The 27,934-nt window shown below is 41.1% G+C and overlaps 1 protein-coding gene across 1 annotated transcript; it reads right to left on the bottom strand.

Annotated features, from left to right (window-relative positions):
• Window positions 1-1,204: 1,204 nt before the first annotated feature.
• Window positions 1,205-27,308, bottom strand: PGK1 (phosphoglycerate kinase 1). The gene is made up of 11 exons (XM_019713594.2): window positions 27,132-27,308; window positions 16,088-16,138; window positions 12,754-12,909; window positions 12,496-12,640; window positions 8,340-8,443; window positions 7,549-7,668; window positions 4,600-4,714; window positions 4,172-4,351; window positions 2,431-2,608; window positions 2,060-2,158; window positions 1,205-1,703 (listed from the first exon to the last, which is right to left on the bottom strand). Exons 1-11 carry the CDS (start codon window positions 27,194-27,196, stop codon window positions 1,663-1,665), a joined length of 1,254 nt encoding a protein of 417 aa, XP_019569153.1. The 5' UTR covers window positions 27,197-27,308; the 3' UTR covers window positions 1,205-1,662.
• Window positions 27,309-27,934: the final 626 nt, after the last annotated feature.

The raw sequence follows: 27,934 nt of genomic DNA, 5'->3' as shown, positions 1-27,934 counted from the left end.
AATTCTGGTTAAACATGGCCTTTTGAAATCACATGTTTACCTCTGCTCACTCCCGAAACCCCATTAAAATGACAGGAAAGGGAAAGGAAGGGAAAATTACAAAGACAATAAAAGAATCAGAATCATTTCTTGGTCTTTGGGCTAAGATCAACTGCAGAATGTCATTAGATTTTCAGCAATGACAATGAAGCAAATCCTTCAAGTCTGAGAAACTGATATATAAGCTGACATTCTATAAATAGCCAAGCAGGCTAGTATACGGGTTGAATAAAGATATTTTCAGACATAGGTCTTAAAAATTTTGCTCTCCAGTCATTCTTTCTCAGAAAAGCAAGTGACTTCTTGTTTCATAAAAAGGAGAGTAAACCAAGAAAGGTGGGGTGGGATCCAGGAAAGGGGAGGTCCAACACAGGAGATGAAAAGAATCCTCAAGAGCATTACCCCAGAGCAACAACTGTACAGCAAACCTAGAGGGCAGCCAGGACGAACTGGAACGGGAGCACAGAGGACTCCAGCAGGGACGTCTCTAATAAAAATGAACAGACTATCTCACATGTTTGAATATATTAGGAATGAATCAGTGCTAGGCACACAGAAAAACTAAATTTTTTAAACTATCAGTAACTCCAAAGAAAATAAAAAATACATAAGTAAATGTAATCATAGCATACGATACAGCTCAGCTGTGAATAGTATTTACAATCATGGTGTAATCTAATCTAGAATTATGACAAAACAATATTGGGAGAATGAAATAGGGGAATACTGTGGAACAGAGGCTATCAGAGAGCTTAAGTTTTCCCATGTATGAAATTGGTAAGATATATATATTTAAATCAGGATGTTAACAGCATACGCATGCTACTTAGAAACATGAATGTAAATATCAGAAAAAAGCTGAGTTGAAAGTGGTCACCTCTGGGGAGTGGGAATCACAAATGGGAGAAATGGGATGATGGCTGTTTTTGTTCTAAGCCTTGTCTTTTTAAATTATCATGTGTAACAGATAAAAATAAAATTTTAAACAAAGTACCTATCACAATGTCTGTCATAAAGTGGGACCATGATAAAAGAGTAGACATTTACCTAATCCCCCCACTTCCCATGACTGCTGTCCCATTTCTTGCATGCAGAAATGTAGACAACTTGATCCCTTCAAGAGTCTGTTCTCACCCTAACTAACAAAGCATGACAGGAAAAAAAATCCCAGTTTCGATGGATACTTTTATTATTTATTTCATAGATCACCAACTTCATCTCCCTCCTTCCCTCCCTCCCTCCTACAATTGTAATTTCATCTTATTTCCATGCTGAGTAGCGAAACAATGACAAAGCTAATCAGAATAAGCTACTCCAAAAACAGAACTAAGCCAACAGCTTACTTTCTTTCAACAGGCAAATATAAATATGTGCACTCTAGAATGCACAATGTTTTAGTCACTAAGAAATTCAAATGGGATCTTGGAGAATGTAGGCAAATCCAGGGTGTGGTAAAGATGAGCTGAGATGCTGTGCAGCTGATTTAAGGTTCCTGGTGCTGCACCTCTTGGCCACTAGCTGAATCTTGACATGGGGGGAGATTTTAGCTAATACCAAATAGAGATGCGGAAAGCACTAAATTGACTTAGGGGATGTGCACAGGAACCAAAAGGCAGGAAAGTACTAAACATTGCTGAGCGCGTCCACCCCAGGAAGGACTTTACCTGTTTTTGAGAAAGCACACAGAGACAGTATTAGTATAGGATCCACCAAGCCAGACCTGCCACGTTCTGTCTTCTCAGTAACATGTCAGCTCTTTTTGAGGACATATGGCCAGGAGTTAGGTAACTAACATATTGGGTCACAGGTCAACTAGACTGTAACCTCTTTGAGAGTAAGTCTTTCTAACTCCCCTCCCCACCTCACATGGATGCCAGGAGCTTTATTTGAAGTTCCTTCACTTGTACTACCCAGCTGAAAATGACTGCTAATACACTATCTCCACTCCATTTTACCCACCTCTCACAGCATAACCCCTATCCTTCTCCCAAACAAGCCAAAAACCAGGGAAGAACCTCACCTTCCAGGAGCTCTAAACTGGCACCACCACCAGTGCTCACATGGCTTACTTTATCCTCCGTGTTCCATTTGGCACAGCAAGTGGCTGTGTCTCCACCACCTAATGAATGAAAGCAAAGTAAAAAGGGGAAAGAAAAAAAAAATGATTGGCACCAAAACTGTAGGATAGTGTGCTCTACAAGCCCAAATGGTAGCTGACGAACCCCCAACTCCATTTCATTAAGAGGCTCCTCCATGAATTATATACCTGTTTAGCTCTCAAGATTTAAACAGTGCCAAGAAACCTAGGAAAAGTTATCATGTCCCTTCTACTTTCCTCTGATCAGAATTCTGCCACTTCCACTGGCATTAGCTTCATACAGGACCCCTTACCTATGATGGTGATGCAGCCCCTGGAAGTGGCTTTCACCACTTCGTCCATGAGGGCTTTGGTCCCTCGGGCAAAAGCTTCCCATTCAAAGACGCCCACAGGTCCATTCCACACAATCTGCTTAGCCCTGGCAACAGCCTCAGCGTACTTCTTGCTGCTCTCAGGACCACAGTCCAAGCCCTGTGGGGTAGAGTCAAGGGAGAGGATGAGCTACCAAAAAAAGCTAGTTAGGCAAATACCACCTCCACCAAGACCAGAACTCAAGTCTGAACACCAAAGTTTCTTCTAGAACCAAGATACCCTTCAGTCCTTTAAAAACCTGTTCACGCCCTTTATGGAAGATCAAGTCTAAGGGAAAATCTCAAAAGTTATTTGATAAAAACATTATTAGCCACACTATGATGATTGTGAAGAACTAGATCAGTGTTTTCCAGCCAGGGTCAATTCTGCCCTTCCCCAGGGAGCACATGGCAATGTCTGGAGATATTTTTGGTTGTCACAACTTGCAGGGGGGTGAGGAGGGTGCTACTGGCACCTAGTAGCCAAAGATGCCTTAAACATCTTACAGTGCAACAACAGCCCTCCACAACAAAATAAAACCTACCTGAGACGTCAATAGTGCCAAGGGTGAGAAACACTGAACTAGATCAGTGCTGCTCAGACTTTGGTGTACATCACAATCACCAGGAGGCCTTGTCTGAGCACAGACTGTTGCGCTCCGCCCCCAGGAACTTGCATTTTTTTTAACAAATATCAAAATGATGCTAATGCTGCTGTTCTTGGGACCACACTTTGAGAAACACTGAACTAAATAAAACCCACATGACTATCAAAAGGAAAATGAGTAAGCAAACTAGTATGTCAACATGATACAATTTTATACAGCTATTAAAATGGTAATATGTGAAGAACACTACAATCAACTATTGAAATTAAGTCTTTAATATACATACATTTCCCCATTTATAATCAGTATATTTTTACTATCTTAATGCTTTCATAGAAATTTTTCTTACACAGGTTTCTAGGTAGCAACACAATCCAGAACAGCCCAAACCATGAAAGTACATGGCACCGTCCCCAGCAAACAGTTAAGTACTTAATAAACAATAAATAAAGAAAAAAACAATGGTTTTGTCCCCACATTACTGATGAAGACAGCAGCAATCTGATACCATTGCTTTCCCCCATGGATTCTCCCCAAGGAGGGCTCGAGGGCTCACTGCAACATTTAGAGCCCTCTTTCACAGAGATCTGTAGAGGTGCTTTTAAAAATGCTTGTTGGGCCAGTCTGGTGGCTCAGGTAGTTGGAGCGCCATGCTCCTAACACCGGGGTCACTGGTTCGATTCTCACATGGGCCAGTGAGCTGCGCCCTACAGCTAAGATTGTAAAGAACAGCTCTCCCTGGAGCTGGGCTGCTGTAAGCAGACAGAAGTTGGCTTGGGCTACCATGTGCTGCCATGAGCGATTGGAGACCAGCGTGAGTGGCCGGCAGCTGGCGAGAGCTGCTGTGAGCTGACCAGATGACTGGTGACCAACTGCCTCAGCTGGGGGGAGTGCAAGGCTCCTAATACCAGCATGGGCCAGGGAGCTGTGTCCTACACAACAAGACTGAGAAACAACAGCTTGAACAGGAGTTTGCGGGGGAGGCGGAAGAAGGGGGAAAATGCTTGTTGGTTGGTTGAATGAATGATACCAAATGTTTTTGTTCACTCATACTACCAACCACCCAAATGACTCACCATCCAGCCAGCAGGTATGCCTGAGGCCACAGTGGCTTGGCCAGTCTTGGCATTCTCATCAAACTTGTCAGCAGTGACAAAGTCTACAGGCAAGGTAATTTTCACACCATTCTTCTCAGCTTTGGACATCAGGTCTTTGACAATCTTGGCTCCCTCTTCATCAAACAGAGAAGTGCCAATCTACACAGGGGACCAAGATGGTGAACATCAGCCTCTATGCTAAGAACATGATAACCTCACAAAGCAGACAGGAACCAGATACAATACGATATAAAGGAACAATTCCAAGACAAAAGAAAAACAACTTGTCAAAATAAAAATGGGAGTTTTCAGAGCTCATGTCAGAAGCCGGTTTTCCTTTTTTAAATTTACATAAATTGCTATTTCTCAGAGAGCTATTCCATATCCAGTTGGCACTGGTTTCCTACCTCCATGTTGTTGAGCACCTTAAGGAAGGTAAAAGCCATTCCACCACCAATAATCATCTCATTGACTTTGTCTAGCATATTATTGATCAGTTGAATCTTGTCTGCAACTTTAGCTCTAGAAGGGAAAGCAAGAATCATCACCAAATGAACAAACAATGGACTAAGGAAGTGACAGTACACAGAGCCTGAGTTTTTATTTCAAGGCACAGGAACAGAGAAATATCCCACAAAGTGACAAAAGCATTGGCCAACTTTGCCCTATGTTTCTCCAACCCAAAAGGCTAATCCATTTCTAAGAAATCCTGTTACGGTGTGGCTCTAGACCAAGAAGGGCTAAGAAGACCCACTATTGTCTAAAGGAACCATGAATTCCAAGTGGGTCTATTTTGCCCTTTCTCCCCCCATAAAATTAGAGGGTTAAGATTGCTACTTATACCTAAGGAAGATTGCTAACTGTGGGATTCCCTGAGCCCACTCAGAACTGTCTTAACCCTACAGTAGGGATCAGATTATATACCAAATTAATATATACTGAGCAAAAACACAGATATTGACACTCTTAAGTCTATGCTCAATGGCTGAGACATTGGCTTTACGGCATTCATTATTCTATTGGACCACTTGATTCAACACATTTAATGAGCACTTACTCTGTGCCAAAACTGTTCTAGGTCTCTGAGAAACATCAGTTGGCAAAAACAAAGATCCCTACCCCTTTGGAGCTTATAATCTAGTAGAGGGAATTAAGACAATAAATACAGGCATCCTTTCACCTCCCTATGAGAGGAAAAGGATCTAAACTAAAGAAAAAGTAATTTATTTAAAACACAACCTCTAAAATCCCTCATATGAGTAATAGCTTACTTTCTATACACATTCCTATGTTACCTAAATCCCACTTAAATGAACAAATCGTCTTGGGCCCGTTTCCCTCTTCATTCAATAAACAAGATAAGATGATGGCTAACCTGTGAGAGACCCTATGCTAGGATTTGTGAAATGGAGGTTCAAAATAATAGTGATGTGGGGGAATGGATGATAAGAGACTGTTTATCTCACTTGTAAAGACTGGTCATCACGAAGGGTAAGAACGGATTGACTGTTATACGAGAGAGAGGGAAGAAATAAGTAAGGAGAAAACAGACTCCACCTCTTCTAAAAAATGTGGATATTCTATAGCTCAAATTCCCTACTTCTTCAATAAATTGATGTAATGAAAATAATAAGAGGGGACTAGTATTGAATAAAAGATACCTAAAAACCAAATGCAAAGAATGGACTTCGTTTGGATCCTTATTCACACTAACCAACTGTAAAAAGACATTTCTGAAATTATCAAAACTTCTGAATACAGACTAAGTATTAATAGATGAAACTGTTACATTTTGTTAGGTATAACAGGGTTGTTATTTAAAAGAAATCTCCACATCAGTTATGAGGTGCATACAGAAGTATTTTAAGTGAAATTATGATATCTAAGTCTTGCTTTAAAATATTCCTGATAAAAAAAGGATCAGAGGAGAGATGAAACAAGATTGGCAAAAATGTCAAAAATTGTTGAAGCAGGGTGATAGGTACCTGGGAGTTTATTATACTCTTCTCTCAACTTCAGTGCATGTTTGAGTTTCCATAATAACATTTTTTTAATAAAATGTAAAATTTCCCCCAAAGTTGTTAATGGTCTAAGGAGACTACACTGCAAGAAAGGTGGCAAAAACAACCCTCCACATCAACTTCCTTCCCCAGAACAGCTCTTTCAGGCTGAGTGTAAAACTTAATCATAACCAGTAGGTGACACTCACTCCCATATTCCAGGTCTACAGAAGATTAGAGAACAAAGTCAGCTCAAATACTAACCTCCAGTGAAGCAAAGATCAGAGTCTGACCTTTATAACCCAGTGCGCAAGAGGGGCAATGCTTCCAGGACACAGATAACCTGTATCCACCTGAATTATTTTTAGGATCCTGAAACTGGGCTCATGAAGTCTGGGGAGAAACTATGCTCCCTGAAATTGATACCCAACTCCAGAGTCAGCTTTCCTAGGGAAATGCTGAGTGTGTTCAGTCCTATGGAAATAAGTAAGGGTCAGGGGCATCCAGCCATAAAGAGGCTGCTACCTAGATAATCATGCCAAGGGACAGGAAGCTATCTGACCCAAGCAGTTAGGGACCCAAGCAGGTCCCTGTCTCTACCATCTAAAATTTATCCTCCTAGCCTCTTGACCCACAATTCTGAAATTTCTATTTTTAACTAAACCATTAGAATATAATTATCCATATGGTACTTTTCCCCATAGGAGAAAATAATAAATGGTATGTGAAAAATGAGTTCTGAAAGGTATATTAAATACATATGAAAAGATTTTCATAGTTTTTCCGTGCCAGACTGTATGTATGTAAAAGGCTCAAATGCCTCAAAATTTGTTAGATGAGCATCTATGTGGGATCTTTCCCATTCTTCCCTCCAGAACCATCTTCTATCTTTTTTGGCCCTGTTCTGTCCGAGGAAGCTGACCTAAATAGACTGTATCAAGGGGTTCCCCTGCCCTCTGGCTTGCAGCCAACAGGGGGTGGGAGGGGTGCATCAGTAGGAGATTGAAGGGAGATTAGAATAGTTATTTCCCTGGCTCACTCCCTGCTAGATGAGTATCCCTACGTCTCTTGACCAAAAGCTACAGTTCCTATCAGAGGGTCCTGTCCACGCAACTACTGTCTCTGGATTCTGCTAACCATTCCCTCCCTTTGTTCCTTTAGGCCTAGAGATGGTGATGGCTGTTGCCAGCCCCAGATTACTATACTATCCCTTGTGAGTGTCCCTAAAAGCTACGGTGTAGACAGTCGTTTTATTAAATTCTCCTCAGATACCCAGTTTGATTGTGCTGACAATAAACCTCCCAACTTATGGCCGACTACCAGGCCAACACACTACTGAAAGCATGACCTTCATACCCGCCCAGGATGGCCAGGAAGGGTCGCTCAGGGCTCTCCAAGGCCTTGGCAAAGTAGTTCAGCTCCTTCTTCATCAAAAAACCTCCAGCTTTCTGTGGCAGATTGACTCCCACCATGGAGCTAGAAAAGACCAGAAACAGTCACATTTTAGTCCATCCCTACTAATTCCCCCAGTTCCAGAGGCCATCTCCTATTGCTGAAATACTTTCACTTCAGAGATCCCTAAACTGCAACAAAAACAGGTACAAGGAAAGATTTTTCACTAATAGTGCAGGGTCAAGGGGAACAAGTAAAAAGCAATGACTTTAAATATAATTTAATGTACCCAATTATTAGTCTTCAGGCTAAGGGTTTAACCCCGATAAATAATCAGCCAGTTGATGACAACAAAAGAGGATTCCACAATTTGCTTCCTACTAACAGCAAAAAATCCTGATACTAAATGTTCACAAAGGGAGAGCTTTACATGAAATATCCAAACTGAGAAAGAGCAACCACTTAATGAAGTTTGACAAATGGCTCCACAATTCTCAACATTTTTTATTTCCTCTTTGGATCAGGGATACTAAACAAGAGCCACAGTCTAACAGGTAGCTCCAATTAGAGATTGAAGCCATATATTATGTAATTTTACTAACAATTGTCACCCCAATAAATTTAATAAAAATAAAAAAAAGAGATTGAAGCCAATAGGATCCCAGTAAAATACAGAAATCTACAAAAGCTCGGGCTGCTTGAGGAAATAGAGGACTACAGTGCCCCAGCTCATCATCAAACATGACTCTTAGTACCTGTGGGCCCGGTGAGCAGTGCCAAAAGCATCATTGACATATACATCCCCTAGCTTGGAAAGTGAAGTTCGGAAGGCTTCTATTTTAGCTGGCTCGGCTTTAACCTGCAGAGAAAGACAAAACATGGGAAAACCAACAACAGGAAATGTTGATGGCTGCAAAGACAACTGTAAAAGGATTTCATAGCAAGAGTCCTCTTTGAATACCTCTAAAGACCCTGAGTTGGTAGAACATCAATTTTTACAATTAGCAACGGGATCTATTCTTTCTTCCAAATATTCTAGGTCTTTTGGTCATTTCTGCATGTTTCTGCTCTCCTTCGCCTTTCCTCAAATTGCAGTCCTAAGATTCCCAAACCATGGCTTAACCTCTAATCATATGAAACTAACAACATCCCATTGGCCTCTCCCCAACTCCTAGGAAAAGATTCTGATGATTCTTCCCTCTCCTTATCTTGACTCATTTCCTAATTTTAACACATTCTCCTTATAAGTTAGGATTACACTTGATTCAAAATGCTGGCTATCAAGGCCTTTCTGCAAAGGGAAAGAGGCCCTCACACACATTCCTCATGAAAGCAACAAGGGCAGGCTGGGACAGAGAAGGCAGATGGAAACAAGACAAGAGAAAACGACCCCAGAAGCATTTTATATTTATTAAAAGGAGGTATTTGATATGGTCTTTTCCGAAGTTAGGCATCTGATAAAACAAGAAATAGAACTTTACGAGAGAGAGAGAGAGAGAGAGAGAGAGAGAGAGAGAGAGAGAGAGAGAAAGAAAACAGGGCTTTGAAATGTCAGCTCCCTACCCAGGGACCCAGAGCGAAAGGGAGAGAAAGGAGAATGGCAGGATGAACAGAGGCTCCAGAAGGAGACTAAGCGAAGATGCACAGAAAGCCAGATGAAGGGAGACAGGGCACAGAAGAAGACACAGTATGGAGCAGACGTTCATTTTAGTCACTGCCCACTCGCATCCTCCTATGTACCAAGATGAAGGAAGCTGCCACAAAGAACAGGGGCTTTCCTCCAATGACCCAAAGAATGCAGGGTCATTAATGCTGAAACTAAAGACTGTAGAGCCCCCATAATCTCTATAGAATGGAATAGCATCTGCCACTGGGGACTGGAAGATTAATGTAGTAATGAAAACATTGCCCAAATGGCACGAGACCTGGGTACTATGCCCAGCTCTGACACTAATTCACCATGCAATCTTTGCAGGTGTTAAATATTTTATATTTGTCATGTCATTTAATCCTCAGAAGTCCTTCAGAGGCAAGTATATTATCAACCCCACAGAGTTCAGGTGGCTTGCCGAAGTCACACAGCTAGTAAGTGGCAGGGCCAAGATTCAAACCCAGGCGGTCTGATTCCTGGGTTTTTGCTTAGCCTCTGTAACTATTGCTTCTCTGCTATTGTGTAACCTTTGGCAAGTCTCGCTCTATCCTTGAAATATTCTCATATATTGAAAAGGCATGATAAAAAAAGGCATAATAATCCCTCTGTTTAAGAACTGTTTGAGGAAAAATGGCAAATTGAAAGCTCTTCATGAAATAAGGGGCTATAAAATCAAAACCACAATGAGATATCATCTCACACCTGTTAGAATGGCTATCATCAACAAGACAAATAATAGCAAATGTTGGAGAGGCTGTGGTGACAAAGGAACCCTCATACACTGTTGCTGGGAATGTAAATTGGTACAGCCACTGTGGGAAACAGTATGGAGGTTCCTCAAAAAATTAAAAATAGAATTACCATATGACCCACCAATCCCTCTCCTGGGTATCTACCCAAAAAGTCTAAAAACATTTATCTGTAAAGACATATGTACCCCTATGTTCATTGCAGCATCATTCATGGTGGCCAAGACATGGAAACAACAAAAGTGTCCTCTGATAGATGATTGGATAAAGATGTGGTACATATATACAATGGAGTATTACTCAGCCATAAGAAAAGATAAAATACTGCCATTTGTGACAAGATGGATGGATCTTGAGATTATCGTGCTAAGCAAAATAATTCAGACAGAAAAAGTCGAGAACCATGACTTCACTGATATGTGGGATATAAAACTGAAAGCAACAAGGAACAAGACAAACAAAGAAACAAAAACTCATAGACACAGACAACAGCTTAATGGTTACCAGAGGGGAAAGCGGGAGTGGGGATGCTAGAAGAGGGGGTCAAATATATGGTGATAGAAGGAGAACTGACTCTGGGTGATGAACACATATTGCAATATATAGATGATGTTTTATATAAATGTACACTTGAAACCTATATAATTTTACTAACCAATGTCACCCCAATAAATTTAATTTAAAAAGTGCTATAGAAATTAATAATAATGAGAACGCATTTCTCATTTTTGATCTGCCAATAACTAGAAGGAAGATCATGCTCCCAAAAGACCAATGCAGGTACACTGAATAAAGGAAACATTTTATGTCCTTACATTGGGTTTTTTTATCCATTTTAAACTCATGACTGGATCCTGAAATTTTAAGCATTGAAAGCCACTGGAGACTAAATGTAAAGTTAACTAACTAAAAAGTCACAGACTAGCATTGTTGGTTCACCACTTCCTGAATAAAAGGTTTCGCCTCAATTTGCAGGTTGCCGCCTGTCACTTCTAAACCTTAGAGTCTGTGCAGCTTGAGTTTCCGTCTAAAAGGGCACCAAATTTTAGGCCAGCATGTGACTCCTACTATTATAGTAAGACCATGCCAAAGGCAGGGTAAGGCAAGACCAGGGCTTGCAGTGCTAAGAAAAGAAACTGCTTGAAAGCAGGCACTCGGATAACCTTAAGAAATGTCAGAAGTACAACAAGCGACTGAGACACTAGCCTCAGATCATCTTATTCCCCAAGACACTAAAGACCTTAAGATTCGAAAAGTACTAAAATAGTGCCTTCAGCTTCCTTTCTTCTAATAAGGCAAATTCCAAATCATCCTCAAAGAGTCAGCTTTAGTAGTCAATATTTGAATTCTGGTGGTCAGGTCACAGTAATGTTTTGTAGGTTCTCTATGGCTGCTTTTTGAAAATTTTTTTTGGTTCTTTTTTAGGGTGTGTGTGTGTGTGTGTGTGTGTGTGTGTGTTCCTATGGTTGCTTCTGCACAACAGCAAAGTTGAGCAGTTCCAACAGAGACCATATATGGTTGGGACTGACTGTATGGCCCACAAAGCCTAAAATATTTACTGTGTGGCCTTTTACAGAAAAACTTTGCTTATCTAATGGACTGAGCTATAGAGAAAGCCCAGCAACAGAACCACTGCCTCTAACTTTAGTCAAATGACTGCCTTTCTGAGACTTAGTTTCTTTATGAAATTATGATACTTGTACTTCCTTATCTTAAAGAAAAATTTGAAAAAAAATGCTTTACACTTAAGAAAAATGCCTTAAATCCAAGGCAATTATTATTATAACCATCATTTACCAACTACAATCAATTGTCCCAAATAGTCCATTTCCACTTGACTTTAGGAAAGTACTTTTTCTGCTCACACAATTATTTTATAAGAAAATCCCAATCATATGAAATTTAATTAGTTTCAAAATACCAAGCTCAAGCTTTAATTTCCCTTCTAAATAATACAGATTGTCCTTCCATTAACACACTAGGGCCTGTCGCTTAGAAAAATTGTTCCAGCCTTGACAAACAAAAAATCTACCACTGACTCTGCTTGAGGAATACCTTGTGTAGTGTGGACACTCACCCGCACAACTACCTGTGAATGTCTGCTGTCAGTACTTGGGAATCACAGCTTACGCTTCAATAGAATTATCACATACTGTCAGAAAAAATTCTCATGTATTATAGGCTAGGTGTGGAACAAAGGAACAATTATAAGTAGCATGTTCTCTGAATATTCTTATACCCAAACGTTCACATATTTTTCAAAGGTATTTCCTAACCCCTTGAACATAAAGAGGGCTTCTGAGATGCTGGCAATATTCTATTGCTTGACCTAGGTGATGGCTACACAGGTGTTTACTTTGATGATTCATCAAGCTGTGTATTTTATATGTATACTTCCAGAATAGATATCTAAGGAAAAATAAACATGAGCTTCCTCTATTCTTCAATCACAGCCCTTTATAGACTCATCCCTCCTCATCCCCACTAATGTCAAAAATCACAGATCCTAACCTTGTTCCCAGAAGCATCTTTTCCCTTCCCTTCTTCCTCCACATGAAAGCGAAGGTTCTCCAGCAGGATGACAGACCCAGCAGCTGGGTCAGCACAAGCTTTCTCCACTTCAGGGCCCACACAGTCCTTCAAGAACAAAACATCCCTGGGGAGAGCACAAGATAGAGACACTTGAGCAGTCTGAAAGGTAAGAACCAGTAACAACATGCTTAACAACATCTGTCACACAGTCCACGAGCACGAGAGCCTGGCACTCACCTGCCCAGCAGAGATTTCAGTTCTACAGCAACTGGCTCCAAGGAGTACTTGTCAGGCATGGGGACGCCATCAGGCCGGCCTAGGTGACTCATAAGAACAACTGACTTGGCTCCATTGTCCAAGCAGAATTTGATGCTTGGAATGGCAGCCTTGATCCTGCAACCAAAAAGAGACAGCAGGTACAGCAAGGTTATTCCTAGGAATTAGTGGGAAATATTTTATTCATGACCTCATAAAACATAAGGGCCTTTTCTTCTCCAAATTCCTTCAGATCTACTTTCGGCAACTCAATGATGATCCTCAGGCTCATGTTCAGGGCAAGAAGTTAATTACGATGCCAAACCACCAACTAGGATTGTACATTCTCATGTTCTGCCCTTTGTGCAGGAAAGAGGTAACATAGCTAGCAGGCCTGAAGCTGCTATCTTTTGAAGGACCTGCTTGCAAGGTTGACTCTTGGCTGGTGTCTACAACTTGACTTTTGAAGGGGTCCCTCAGTTCTTTAACTGACAAGGGCCACTCACTGTTCCCAGACCACAAACAAGGCCATTTATGCTGAACACCTACTTCCCTCTGGGTATCTGGAATTTTGGTAGTTGCATAGGTAGAGGGCACCTACAGGACCAGCTCCCAATAGAAACCTTGGGGACCGAGTCTCTAATGGGCTTTTCTGGGCAAAAACATGGTACAAAATTACTGCATTTTTCGTTGCTGGAGAAAGGAGCACACTCAGTGTATCTTCTCGCAGGAGGTAGAGGGCATCAGAAGCCCACGCATGGATTTCTCCAGACTCTGCCTGTGTCTTTTCCTATTGCTCATCCTGTCATATGCATCTTTTCACTGTAATAAACTTAACAGTGAGAACTATATGCTGAGTCCTGCAAGTCCTAGCAAATCACTAAACATGTAGATGGTCTTGAGGACCCTGAAACACCCCTCTTATGTGACTGGAAAAAATATAAAATCTCTAAATCTTAAAACCATTAAAGGAAATTTGGAGAGAGTTGTAGTAACTTTTCTGCACTCATTACAGATCCTAAGTCACTTTTTTATGTAGGAAAAAATATATATGCATTATAGAGAATATGGTTTACATGATGCATCACATTTACTACATTACAGTATAACCAAAAAATTATTAAACTTCCTTTAAACATTATTTCAAATTTTTGTTACAAGCCTGATACTAACTTTCCATTTTTGCCAGTCTTTAAGAAAAAAAATTGATAACAAAGAAAATCATTTATTTATTGAACAAATATTTATTGAAGGCTTCTTTTGTGCCAGATACTGTTCCAGATTCTGAGAATACAACAGTAAATAAAACAGTCTCTGCTTGCATGGAAGCATAATTCTAATGATGGGAGAGATAACAAACAATAAACAACCAAAGCATATCTATCTCAGATGGTTATAAGAGCTATGGAGAACAGAAAGCAAGATAGGGGGACAAGAATGATTGGGGAAGAGTGGTGGAAGGGATTTTAGATAGGGTGGCCAGAGAAAGTCTCTCTGCTAAGGTGACATTTCAGCAGAATATGGAGTAATAAAAAACCTAGTTATGTTTCTAAAATAGCGTATGCTATTTGGCAGATATAAAAACTCATTTATACCAAATAAAGAGAAAACATTTATCAGGTCCAAAGTCTGCCCAATGAAGCCACGGGGTATCCCTGACTGGCAAGTTTTATTATTTCTAATGCTTCATTTTGTTAATCAACTCCATGGATTTCTGAAAATGAAAAGATCTACTCAGACATGTTTCTCTGCTTTTTATTCATAAAATACCTTGATAGGCATATTTCCGATCTTTTCTGTGTGCTACAGAGAATAATGAAAATCAAGAAAAGTCAGAGCTGCCTTGTACCCCTGTACAGCAGAAATGTGCTTGGCAGATTGTCAGGCTCTACTCTGGGGCCCATATCTGAACATGCTCTGGGTCTAGACCTGTACTGCCCAATATGGTAGCTGTCAGCCACATGTACCTCTTTAATACTAGAAATGTGACTAGCCCAGACTGAGATGTGCTGTAAGTGTAAAATACATGCTGGATCTCAGAGACTTAATAGAAAAAAAGTTAAACGCCCTTTGAGTGGTTTATTGATTACATATTAAAATCATTATTTTGGACTTACTGGATTAAATACAATATATTTCTAAAATTAAGTTAACCCATTTCTTTTTACTTTTTTAATGTGACAACTAGAAAATTTTAAATTACATGCAGCTCATATTATATTTACATTAGCCAGCATTGGTCTGGAAAGCATCTTTCCAGGTCAAACCCTTCACTTAAAATTCAAAATAGTTGAAGGGACTAAGAAGTACAAATTGATAGTTATGAAACAGTCAAGGGGATGTAAAGTAAAGCATAGAGAATACAGTCAATAATATTGTCATAACTGTGTATGGTGCCAGGTGGGTACTAGACTAGTCAGGGGATCACTTCATAAATTATATAAATGTCTAACCACTATACTGTACACCCGAAACTATTACAAAATAATGTTTAATGTCAACTGTAAATGAAAAAAAAGTTAAATCAAAACATTCTTTTACAATCTAGTCAAGGGGCAGCCGGTCAGCTCAGTTGGTTAGAGGGCAGTGCTCTTAACAACAAGGTTGCAGGTTCGATCCCCACATAGGCCACTCTGAGCTGCTCCCTCCACAACTAGATTGAAACAACTAGAGGATGGGTCCTAGAAGAACAAACTTAAATAAATAAAAGTTTTTTAAAAAACAACAATCTAGTCAAAAGCAAAAGCAGTACTACCATCTAAAATTTCTGCTTCTGAATCTAGGAGCCAAGACATTGGAAGCAGCCTAAGCAGACCGAAAATACTACTTCTGAAGTCCTTTCCCTTAAATCAAAGTTCTCAAAAACTGATTTTATCTGGGCCATCTGGAACACTACATGTAAGCTTAATAATTATTGGTATTAAAAAAATCCTTCTTTTGCAGAGTTCTTCATTTTGCAAGGGAAGTCTAGTAACTTTAAATTCTGACATTTTTTAAAACATGCAATATGAAATCTATGTAATTTTACTAACAATTGTCACCCCAATAAATTTAATTAAAAAAGAAAAAAAAAAAACATGCATAACCCCAAATTCTTCAAATTTTCAAAAAATGGGGGCAGAAAAAACATCACTTTAATTTTTTTTTTCAATTTCTACATTCTCATAAGAAAACAGAACAGATGGTGGGTTGGTGGAAAGCCAAGATCATACGGCATAAGTTACCACAGTTCCACAGTAAGAAAGGAAAACCATTTCATCCTTTATACCCACATCCATGCACATAAACCTAGCTCAAGGCTAAGCAGGGACCTTACCTCTGGTTGTTCGTTATCTGGTTGTTCTTCATAGGAACATTGAAGTCCACTCTAAGAAAGAAACACAGTTTCAGGTTCAGAGCCATGACCAATGTATTGTTCTCTCAAAGATTAGAAGCACTTTTAGTAAACCAGTTAAAAAAATTGGAAGTTCAAAACTCACCTTAAAAACAGTAAGCGGTATTAGAAGACAAGATAGTGGTTAGTTATGGGGAGGAGGGTGAGAGTGGTGACTAGGATAGGACACCAGAGGGGACTTCTGGGGTTCTGGTAATGTTCTATTTCTTAACCTGGGTGATTGCACAAATATGCTCATTTTGTGATAATTCTTTTAGCTTATGATTTGTGCCCTTTTCAGTATGTATCTCGTACTTTACAAGATAATTTTTTTTTAAATAAGGGGTGATGGTTAGCTCAGTTGGTTAGAGCGTGGTGCTGATAACACCAAGGCTGCCAGTTCGATCCCCACATGGGCCACTGTGAGCTGTGCCCTCCTTAAAAAAATAAATAATAAAATAAAAAATAAAATCTAATTTAAATAATAGGAACTAGCCCTAAAGAACTAAGAAGTTAAACCCTGTTCCATCTAAAAAGATTTCTATGTGGGCCTAGCATGACAGTATCTAATAATAGTGGCAGCTGGAGGTATGAGGGGTAATAACGAACACATCTTGATTCTGAGTCCTTTGATATTATTTCTCGGTCCTTATGAAGCTAACATCACTCAAAAGAAAAAAAATAATAACTAGAAAAATAAAACACATCAAGAGAACACACTTTTTGGAGAAAGCCTGAGGCCTCGAGACCAGACAGAAACCCAGTGTCCAAGACCAAGTTTATACAGTATCTTTCAAGCAAAACAGCAAAAATAAGATGGCCTCTTTCAAAAGAGCCTGAGAGGAGTGAGTGGAACACATGACCTTGCCCACCAGACAAACAGGTAATTAGAAAGGAAGTGATCAGGATGGTACAAGCAATAATTTACTGCAGTCTCTCCTTTCTTAACCAGCAGTTTACTGCTTTACCATTTTTAAGAACGGTAATTTCTTCCCCCTTCTTCTAAACTCCTTGGAACCTCAGCCTACTTCAATCTGACTGAAAACAACGTGTGGTAGCTTTTTGTAAGGTCTAAGTTTTGTCTGCTAAGATCCTTTTTAAGTGATTTCTTTCTAAATCTGTAGAATGTGGATAATAGTATCTACTTCACAGTTACTGTGAGAATTAAATGAGTTAGCAATTTGTAAAGTTCTTAGAAGAGTATCTGGGCCACAGTTAATACCATGAAAGTGGTAACTATTATTATGTTAATGTTTCTCCAAAATATAATTCTGTGATTTAAAAGGCAGATCTGTTTTATATCCCATTTATAAAGGAAGTCATATGATTCTCCACTTTTTCTGATTTATTTCACTTAGCATGATAATCTCAAGATCCATCCATGTTGTCACAAATGGCAGTATTTCATCTTTTCTTATGGCCAGGTAGTATTCCATTGTGTATATGTACCGTATCTACTGAAAGCAACAAAGGAACAAGACAAACAAACAAAGAAACAAAAACTCAAAGACACAGACAACAGTTTAGTGGTTACCAGAGGGTAAGCGGGGGAGGGGTGCTAGAAGAGGGAAAAGGGGGTCAAATATATGGTGATGTATTATAGAAATGTACACTTGAAACCTATATAATTTTACTAAAAAAGGCCACCCCCAATAAATTTAATAAATAAAAAAAGAAGCCAATCACAAGAGCAAAAAAGGCAGATCAACCATTACTAATGTTAACCTACAAATAAGAGACTTTTCAAAGTGAGAGGCAATAAGCATTTATAGAGATCAATAAAAATAGCTATTTGGGACTCACTGAGTAAGGCAGAAGTCCAAATAGTATTCCAATTAGGAGACAAAAAGCAATGGGCATTTATGAGAAAGGGAAGGGGACCAAGTACATCAATAGAAGGAAGGCATTTCTACCCGTGCAGATAATATAACATAGTGATGTTAATTCTAAACAATGTTTCTAACTTTCTTTCCAGTAGTCACCAATCATAATAACTGATTTCTTGTTATCTTTGCAAACAGTTTTTTGGAACAAAATATTGTGTAGGCCCAGTCCAAGGGTTATTCTGCCGTTTTAACATTTCAAAGATTTGAGGCATAAAACATGAAAGGCAGTTCCTCTGGCATGGCACCTCTGGCTTCATTTATACTGCTGTTTACACTAAAAACAGCTAGCAGCATGTGCTACGGGACTACAGGGAAAGGTACGAGCTAGTCAAGAAGACTGCTGCCATGCTTGATCATAAAGCTCCATTCCTAGTCCTTCCTCTCAAAGGCTGAGGCCTGGCAGACGGTTACAAGATCCTAAGCCTACTAAGAAGACCATCAATATTCTAAATCCCCTAGGCCTATATGGGCATACATCAGAGATAGTTCAAGTTCAATTCCAGACCACCACAATAAAGTGAATATTGCAATAAAGAGTCTCACACATTTTTTTTGTTTCCTATTGCATACAAAAGTATGTTTACACTATACTGTAGTTTATTAAGTGTGCAATAGCATTATATCTTAAAAGGCATATAAACCTTAATTAAAAATACTTCTGATTGATTTAACTTAGGATATCATCCTCAAGGTCCATCCATGTTGTTGCATAGGGCAGGATTTCCTTTTTTCTCGTGGAAGAATAATATTCCACTTTACATATATACCAAATCTTCTTTAGCCATTCATCCATAGATGGACACTTAAGTGGTATCCATATCTTGCCTACTGTGAGTACAGGCATACCTCAGATATATTGCGGGTTTGGTTCCAGATCAATGCAATAAAGCAAATATCAACAATAAAGTGAGTCTCATGATTTTATTGGCTTTGCAGTACATATAAAAGTTACTTTTACATAATACTGTAGTCTATTAAATGCACAACAGCATTATGTCTAAAAAACAATGTATATATACCTTAATTAAAAAATACTTTATTGCTGAAAAATGCTAACCATAATCCAAGCCTTCAGCAAATTGTAATCTTTTTGCTGGTGGAGGGTGTTCCCTCAATGTTGATAGCTGCTGACTGATCCGGGTGGTGATTGCTCAAGACTGAGGTGCCTGTGGCAATTTCTTAAAATAAGACAACAATGAAGTTTGCCACATTGATTGACTCTTCTTTTCATGAACAATTTCTCTGTAGCACGCAATGCTGTTTGGTAGCATTTTACCCACAGAACTCCTTTCAAAATTGGAGTCAACCCTTTCAAATCCTGATGCTACTTCATCAACTAAGTTTATATAACATTTTAAATTATTTGCTGTCATTTCAACAATCTTCACAGCATCTTCACCAGTAGATTCCAGCTAAAGAAATCCCTTTCTTTGCTCATCCATAAGAAGCAACTCCTCATTCATTAAAGTTTTATCATGATATCACAGCAATTCAGTGTCACAACTTCAGGCTTCACTTCTAATTCTCTTGCTATTTCTACAACAGTTTCCATCTGTAGTTACTTCCTCCACTGAAGTCTTGAACCCCTCACAGTCATTCACGAGGATTGGAATCAACTTCTTCCTAACGCCTGTTAATGTTGATATTTTGACTTCTTCCCATGAATCACGAATGTTCTTAATAGTATCTGGAATGACGAAAACTTTCCAGGTTTTCAAATGACTCTGCCCAGATCCAGCAGAGGAATAATTATCTATGGCAGCCATAGCCTTACAAAATGTGTTTCTTAAATAATAAAACTTTAAAGTCAATATTACTCCTTGATCCATGGGCTGCAGAATGAACTTTGTGTTAGCAGGCATGAAAACAACATTTATCTCATCTCCATCAGAGCTCTTGGGTGACCAGGTACATTGTCAATGAGTAGTAACATTTTGAAAGGAATCCTTTTTTTTCCCTGAGCAACAACAGTGGGCTTAAAATATTCAGTAAACCATGTTGTAAACAAGTGTGCTGTCCTCCAGGCTTTGTTCCATTTATAGAGCATAGGCACAGCAGATTTAGCATAATTCTTAAGGATCCTAGGATTTTCTGAATGGTAAATGAGCACTGGCTTCAACTTCAAGTCACCAGCTACATTAGCCCCTAACAAGAGAGTCAGCCCGTCCTTTGAGGCTTTTTTTTTTTAAATTTAGTTTTAGATTTTTTTTTAACAGGACTTTACTGGGGGAACAGTGTGTACTTCCAGGACTTTTTTCCAAGTCAAGTTGTTGTCCTTTCAATCTAAGTTGTGGAGGGTGCCGTTTAGCTTCATGTTGTCCTTTCAGTCTTAGTTGTGGAGGGTGCAGCTCAGTTCCAGGTCCAGTTGCCATCGCTAGTTGCAGGGGGCACAGCCCACCATCCCTTGCGGGAGTCCAACTGGCAACCTTGTGGTTGAGAGGATGCGCTCCAACCAACTGAGCCATCAGGGAAGCAGCTCAGCTCAAGGTGCCGTGTTCAATCTTCGCTGCAGGGGGCGCTGCCCACCATCCCTTGCGGGAGTCGAGGAATCCAACTGGCAACCTTGCAGTTGATAGGATGCACTCCAACCAACTGAGCCATCAGGGAAGCAGCTCAGCTTAAGGTGCCGTGTTCAATCTTAGTTGCAGGGGGCGGAGCCCACCATCCCTTGCGGGACTCGAGGAACTGAACTGGCAACCTTGTGGTTGAGAGCCCACTGGCCCATGTAGGAATCGAACCGGCAGCCTTCGGAGTTAGGAGCATGGAGCTCCAACCGCCCGAGCAACCAGGCCGGCCCCCTTTGAGGCTTTGAAGCCTGGCACTGACCACTCCTCTCTAGCTATTAAAGAAAGTCCTAGATGGCGTCTTCTTCCAATATAAGGCTGTTCTGTCTTCATTTGCAAAACTGTTGTTCAATGTAGCCGCCTTCATTAATGATCTTAGCTAGATATCCTAGATAACTTGTTGCAACTTCTACATCAGCACTTGCTGCTTCACCTTGCACTATATGTTCTGTTACTTCTTTCCTTAAGCCTCTGAACCAACCTTTGCTAGTTCCAAACTTTTCTTCTGCAGCTTCCTCACCTCTTTCAGCCTTCAAAGAATTGAAGAGAGTTAGGCCCTTGCTCTGGATTAGGCTTTGGCTTAATGAAACGTTGTGTTGTGGCTGGCCTGATCTTCTATCCAGACCACAACTTTCTCCGTATCAGCAATAAAGCTGTTTTGCTTTCTTATTATTCACATGTTCACCAGAATGGCACTTTTAATCTCCTTCAAGTACTTGCATTTACAACTTGGCTAAGTGTTTGGCACAAGAAACCTAGCTTTCGACCTATCTGTTTTTGATATGCATTCCTCACTAAGCTTAATCATTTCTAGCTTTTGAGGTAAAGTGAGAGATGTGCAACTCTTCCTTTCACTTGAACACTTAGAGGCCATTTGTAGAGTTATTAACTGGCCTAATTTCAATATTGTTGTGTCTCAAGGAATAGGGATGCCCAAGGAGAGGGAGAGAGATGGGGGGACGGCTAGTTGGCTGAGCAAGTCAGAACCCACACAATACTAGTAAGTTTGCTGTCCTATATGGGTATAATTCGTGGCACCCCAAAACAATTACAACAGTAACATCAAAGATCACTGATCATAGATCACCATAACAAATACAATGTTAATGAAAAACTTTGAAAGATTGCAAGAAATTCCAAAATGTGATACAGAGACACGAAGTGAGCAAATGTTGGAACATGACACCTGCAGACTTTCTCAATGCAGGATTGCATAAACCTTCAATTTGTAACAAAAACGCAATACCCGTGTGATAAAGTGTAATAAAGCGAGGTATGCCTATACTCCAATCTACCTCACTGAAGAGCAGCCTTTCCAAAGGTGGTTTGAGGGAATAATTCTATATTCAAATATTTTAATTAAAGAAAGTCTTCAAAAGTAAAGGTGGTATACATAAACTTCTGAAGAAATTCACTCTCCTTAGTTTCAGGTTACTCGATTCTGATTCTAACCATTTTCTTTAAATATCCTGAACAAGGCCCTCGCCAGCCTTAAAGTACATTCCAAAGAGGCTCTAGTATCCATTTACCACAGGTTATTTTCTCTCCCCTACAGCCTCCCAGAAGGCCTGTGGTCAAAAGGGCTAAGGGCATGAGGCTGAGCATAAGCCACCCCTCACAGTGCTGCTCCCTACCCCCAAGCCCTTACAGGGAGGAAATTCTAAGGGCAGAAACACTCAAGACTGTCTCATCTACCTAACCAAACTGCCATGGCATAGCATACTGATGAGAATTGGACTTGTACTCTCCCCTCATTGCCTGTGGATTACCTCCCCTTATCATCTCCTAGACTCTCAACGACAGCTCTGCTTTTAGCCCCTCCCCTCTGTGGACTCTACCATAGAAACTGCTCTTGCCTACCCATTCCACTTGTTCCATTCTACATAAGATCTGCACCATTTCCTTTCCCTCCCTGAAATACTCCCAAGCTTAACCATAGGCATGAAGTCAGATATCACTACACACCTATCAGAACGGCTGAAATAAAAACATAATAACACCAAATGCTGGCAAGGATGCAGAGACTGATCACTCATACACTGCTGGTGGGAATGTAAAATTGTGTGACTGCTTTGGAAAACAGTCTGAGAATTCCTCAAAAGATCAAGCATATGACCCAACGATTCTACTCCCAGGTGTTTACCCAAGAGAAATGACAGCATATGTCCATATCAAGACTTGTGCACAAATGTTCAATGTTCACATCAGCTTTATTGGTAATAGCCCCAAACTGGAAACCCAGGTGTCTTTCAGTGGGTGAATGGCTAAACAAATGGTGGAAAATCCATACCATAGAATACTATTCAGCAATATAAGGAATGAACTACTGATGCATTCCACAACTTGAATAAATTTGAGGGCATTATGCTGAGTGAAAAAAAGCCAATCGCAAAAGGTAACACACTGTGTGATTCCACTTATATAACAGTTTTGAAATGACAAAATTTTAAAAACAGAGGACAGATGAGTAGTGGCCAGAGGTAAGGAATGGAGAGAGAAGGGCCATGACTGAAGGGTAGTATGAGGGAGATCTTGGTGGTGATCAAACAAAAGTTATTTTGTATTTTGATTGTGATGGGAGTTACACAATTCTACACATGTAATAAAACAGCACAGGACTATATTTTATTCTAAAGTCAACTTCCTACTTCTGATATTATATTATAATGATGTAAGATGTAGCCAATGGATAAAACTGGGTAAACACAGGACCTCTTACTATCTTTGCAACCTCCTGTGAATCTATTACTTCAAAATAAAATGTTAAGGGCCGGTCCGGTGGCTCAGGCAGTTGGAGCTCTGTGCTCCTAACTCCGAAGGCTGCCGGTTCGATTCCCACATGGGCCTGTGGGCTCTCAACCACAAGGTTGCCGGTTCAACTCAAGTCCCACAAGGGATGGTGGGCTCCGCCCCCTGCAACTAAGATTGAACACGACACCTTGAGCTGAGCTGCCTCCTGGATGGCTCAGTTGGTTGGAGTGCGTCCTCTCAACCACAAGGTTGCCGGTTCGACTCCCACAAGCGATGGTGGGCTGCGCCCCCAGCATCTAACAACGGCACCTGGACTTGGAGCTGAGCTGCACCCTCCACAACTAAGACTGAAAGGACAACAAATTGACTTGGAAAAAAGTCCTGGAACACACTGTTCCCCAATAAAATCCTGTTCCCCTTCCCCAATAAAAAAATATTTAAAAAAATACAAAAATAAAAAATAAAAAAAATAAAATGTTAAAAATATTGATTTAGTTGGAATGTCAAGTCTCGATCACCTGAAATCTCAAGAGTCCTCGCCAGTGCCATTAAAAACTCTCAAAGGAACCATGTACATCCTTGAGTCTTTGTCCCTGACTGGAAAACTGAAGTATTACGGCAGTTGTAGAGAGTTTTTTTTTCCCTCTGCTCTCAGTTTTTCCTTTCCATTTCTTTTCCGCATCAAGTCTGCTGCTTAACAAGCTACAACATGTTAGAAAAAAAAGCAGTGAGGTTTAAAAAAATGGGGTGGGGGAGCGGACAAGCAAAAGGGGAGTGCTTCACAGTCAGCAAAGCAGTCTGACTGATAACCTCTGAGAGGAAGAAAGGAAATGACATCGCAAAAGCAAGCAGGAAACTTACTCAAAGGTAAGGTCAACTGGTGTCCTAAAAAACTGAGGTGGAATCTGGTAATTATTCAGTCAGAGGTTTCTGACTATCTAAAGTTCCCTCAACAAATCAATTTCCCTTGGCAATCAAAAGCCGGGGCCAGAAGATTCAACTAACAGGGCATCTGAGAGGAGGCAAGTGAAGCAGCCACTACTCAAGAGGCCCCAATTGTGAAACACTGTCAGAACCACCACACAACAGCACTGAAACAAAAAGAAATCTAAGCTGACAAGGCATGGCTGCCTAGGCTTGCCAAAAAGTAATGCTACAATGTTACTCTGTTCAAAGAGACAGTTAGTAATCAGGGAACAAAGTAACTTCCTGTCCTCAAGTCAAATAAATAGAATTCATCCAGATTGGGGGGTGGGGACGGATTATTGACTACAACCTTCAGCAGACAAAAGGTCTGTTTTAACCTGTCCTTGTTCACTATGTCCCAGTATTCAGGGGATCTGGCCAGTAGCCAAAGAGACCCAATTCTAGTCCTGGCTGTGCCACCAATTTGCTAGTTCACTGACCTTGGACAGGTCATTTTCCATCAGCAAAACAGGACTAGCCAATCATTCCAGGGCTCGAGGTTAATCCGTGTTGAATGAAACTTTGAACTCTTGGGCAGCAAGATATTTCATATTAGGTCCAGAGGGAGAAAAGATAAGCACCTCCTACAGTCCTACTCCCAGCCAGCCCAGTAACCATATTTTGCTGTGTATAATGCACTCCCATGCATAATGTGCACCCACATTTTTGGCCCAAACTTTCAGGGGAAAAAATGTTTCGTTTTAATTTTTTAATTCAAATTTTTATTTGTTTACATTTAGCTACCTGATTTTTGTATTATAAAGAAATGTTAGCTTTTTTTTTTAACATATTATGGTACTAGAAATTTTATGTACCAGTAACAAGTTTATGATATTTACACATCATAGAAGGCCAATAACTCTTCATCATTGCAAGCTCGTCTTAAGTTCAACAAAACCAATTATCGTATTCCAGGGTATTATTTTGCATATGGATATTGTTGATTTCTAGAGTTACACTTTTAACTCATTAACATAAATAACAACATTTACATAATGTTTGGAATTAGTACTTTGGAATTTGGAATTAGTACTACCCATATATAATGTGCATCCTTATTTTTCCCTCACAAATTTGGGCCAAAAAGTGTGCATTATACATGACAAAATACAGTAACTCCTCAAGCCAGTTTCCCAGGGGAGAGAGTTATAAAGCCCCAAACTGCAATTGTAGGAAGGCCACCAGCCTGATGCCCCACCTTTTGTCTTTCAGACAGTCCATGTACCTGGTAAGGTCAGTAGAGGAGATGGGAGGAAATAATTAAAACCTATGATCTAGTTGCATTCCAACGTCTGTTTACTTGTCCTGTTTGTCACTGGATATATCCCCTTTCCTTAACATTATCTGAGGGGTAAAAAGGGCCCTTGTCAATACTAGTATGGCTGTAATTCCTACTTTGCCCAGATAGCAAAAGCCTAGATCATTTGGGAAAATGTGGACACCAGGTGTTTCTCATGGCCATAAACTATTGAGTTCTTCTGACTATTCCTATAGCAAGGCACAGAAGGTCACTTGCAAACTAACAGTGGCCATAATGAACTTAGAGGGAAGGGAGAGCTACATGAATTCTTAGGGTGCTCATACAGTCCTCTAATTAATAATGCCTTCATATGTTTAAGCCTAGGGTAAAGGGAGATCCCTTAATGCCTTAAGAGTCTGTTGATACCCAAAAGGTGTCCTCACTTGAATCAGCCCATATCGGGAAAGGGGCTGAATCACCATTCACATGCCTCCCCATCCATCAATCACTTCCCAAAAAGGACAAGAATGCACAATGCTATCAAAGCAAGCCTTTATGGCCCCCCTAAAAGCACCACCCTTGGATCCTCTCAAGGCGTATAACAATCAAGTGCATCAGTTACATACCTAACTATCCTTCTGCACTTTGCTCCTGGCACGCACAAATGTATCACACATTACAAAAAGAATAAATGTAAAAGCTCCATACACCATACTAGTAATTTGGACAGATAAGGGAGAAATCATGTTGGTTACGTGACCAGGGATCCACACGTGCAGAGTAAAAGACTCGAAAGTGCATGGGGAGCCCTCCCCATTTCTAATATCCGGCTTCTCTAGCCACCCCTGAGGGTGAGGGTGGAGAACAGCAAGAATGAGTAGCCACACCCTGCTCTACCATTACCCAGCATGTGTCACAACCCAGCCGGTACAAACCCCACCGCCTGGAGTCCAACCACACGGTAGGGCAGCAGAGGCCTGTTACATAAGTTCTGCAGGGCCGCCTCCGGTGCGCCCCGCCCCACTTCACTCTCCTACCCCAAATGCTTTACGGGTGGTCTACCCCTTAACATCTAAATCAACACCCTCTGGGAAAAATTTCCTCTTGTGCAGGGACCTTTGAAATGCAGGTCGTTTATCATTTGCCTAGGATGGTAGAAGACGGTAGGGAAGGGAAACTAACAAATGACCTTTCAAGGTCCCTGCCTTGGGGCCTAGGGATTTGCAGGCTAAGCCTCAGGTCCCACATCGCCGACTGGGAGCTGGAGGCGACGGAACCGCAAGGTAGGAATAGGAAAGAGGGCAAATTGGGTCCCTGCAATCTGAGCCTTTTCTCGGTGGGTCTACGCCGAAAGGGAAATTACGGCTCGCTTCCTGGGCTGGGGAAAATGAGGTTAGAAATTGTCAAACCCGGGCAAAGCCTCAGCCACAATTGTGGGCAGCCTTGCCTAGGTTGGCCAGGACCCAAAGGGCCGAGCCAAGGGCTAAAAACAACTTTGGGCAGGCGGGGAAGCAAGTCGGCCCTGGCCGGAGAGGCTGCGGCAGAGCCCCGAGGGCGTGCGGGCAGATGTGCAGAATTACCTCATAATGACCCGCTTTCCCTTCACGTTCAGCTTGTCCAGAGTCAGCTTGTTAGAGAGCGACATCTTGACAATATAGCAGCGGCGAGAGGCCGGAGGGTCTAGACAGCGGCGGAGACGGCGACTGTCTTGCGCTGGTGGTAGCGTGCAGAATGCCGAGTTGCGCGCGGGCCCCGCCGCCCCGCCCCCAGCCCCGCCCCTTCCCGGCCGCTTCTCCCAGGGCGCCGTGCACAGCAGCCGCTATTGGAGGCATCCCAAAGGCCCCGGTGCGCTGCCATTGCTTCGAGGCGCTGTCCGTCAAGAGGGAACTAGTGGGACGTGCGGCTAGCATTTGTCACGTCCGGCACGCAGCGAGCCGCTGGGAGTCTTCGTGACTCAGGGCTGGAGCGGGAGGTGGCACCACGGGGCCCCCTGGTGGAGGAGAAGGGAGCCGGATGGCGCCACGGAGCGACACGGAGAGAGTGAGAGGCGAAGGTTGCCGCCTAGGTCCCACGCGCTTGGCAGCTGCAGCGCCCCGCAAAACCACGACAGCCTGGGGAAAAGCGGCCCCACCCGCACCCCAGGGAATTCCGTGCATCCCTACCAGGATCGATGCAAATGGCAACTCCTTTTGGAAAATTTCTCTGGTTTCCCAGCTCCCCAAAATGGAATTCTATGCAAGGCTAAGTGGCTTTAATAATCGAGGCCTCTTAAAAGTCAGAAAAGGCCCAGGTCCTTTCTCCCCCCACCACCACCACTTTTTTTTAATAATAAAAAGTGCAATGTAATTGTTCTAGTTACGACACTGCTAATGGCAAACACATA

The sequence above is a fragment of the Rhinolophus sinicus genome, chromosome X (genome assembly GCF_036562045.2).
Source record: "Rhinolophus sinicus isolate RSC01 chromosome X, ASM3656204v1, whole genome shotgun sequence".
Taxonomy (NCBI): Eukaryota; Metazoa; Chordata; class Mammalia; order Chiroptera; family Rhinolophidae; genus Rhinolophus; species Rhinolophus sinicus.
This window is presented reverse-complemented; position numbering and strand designations above follow the sequence as displayed.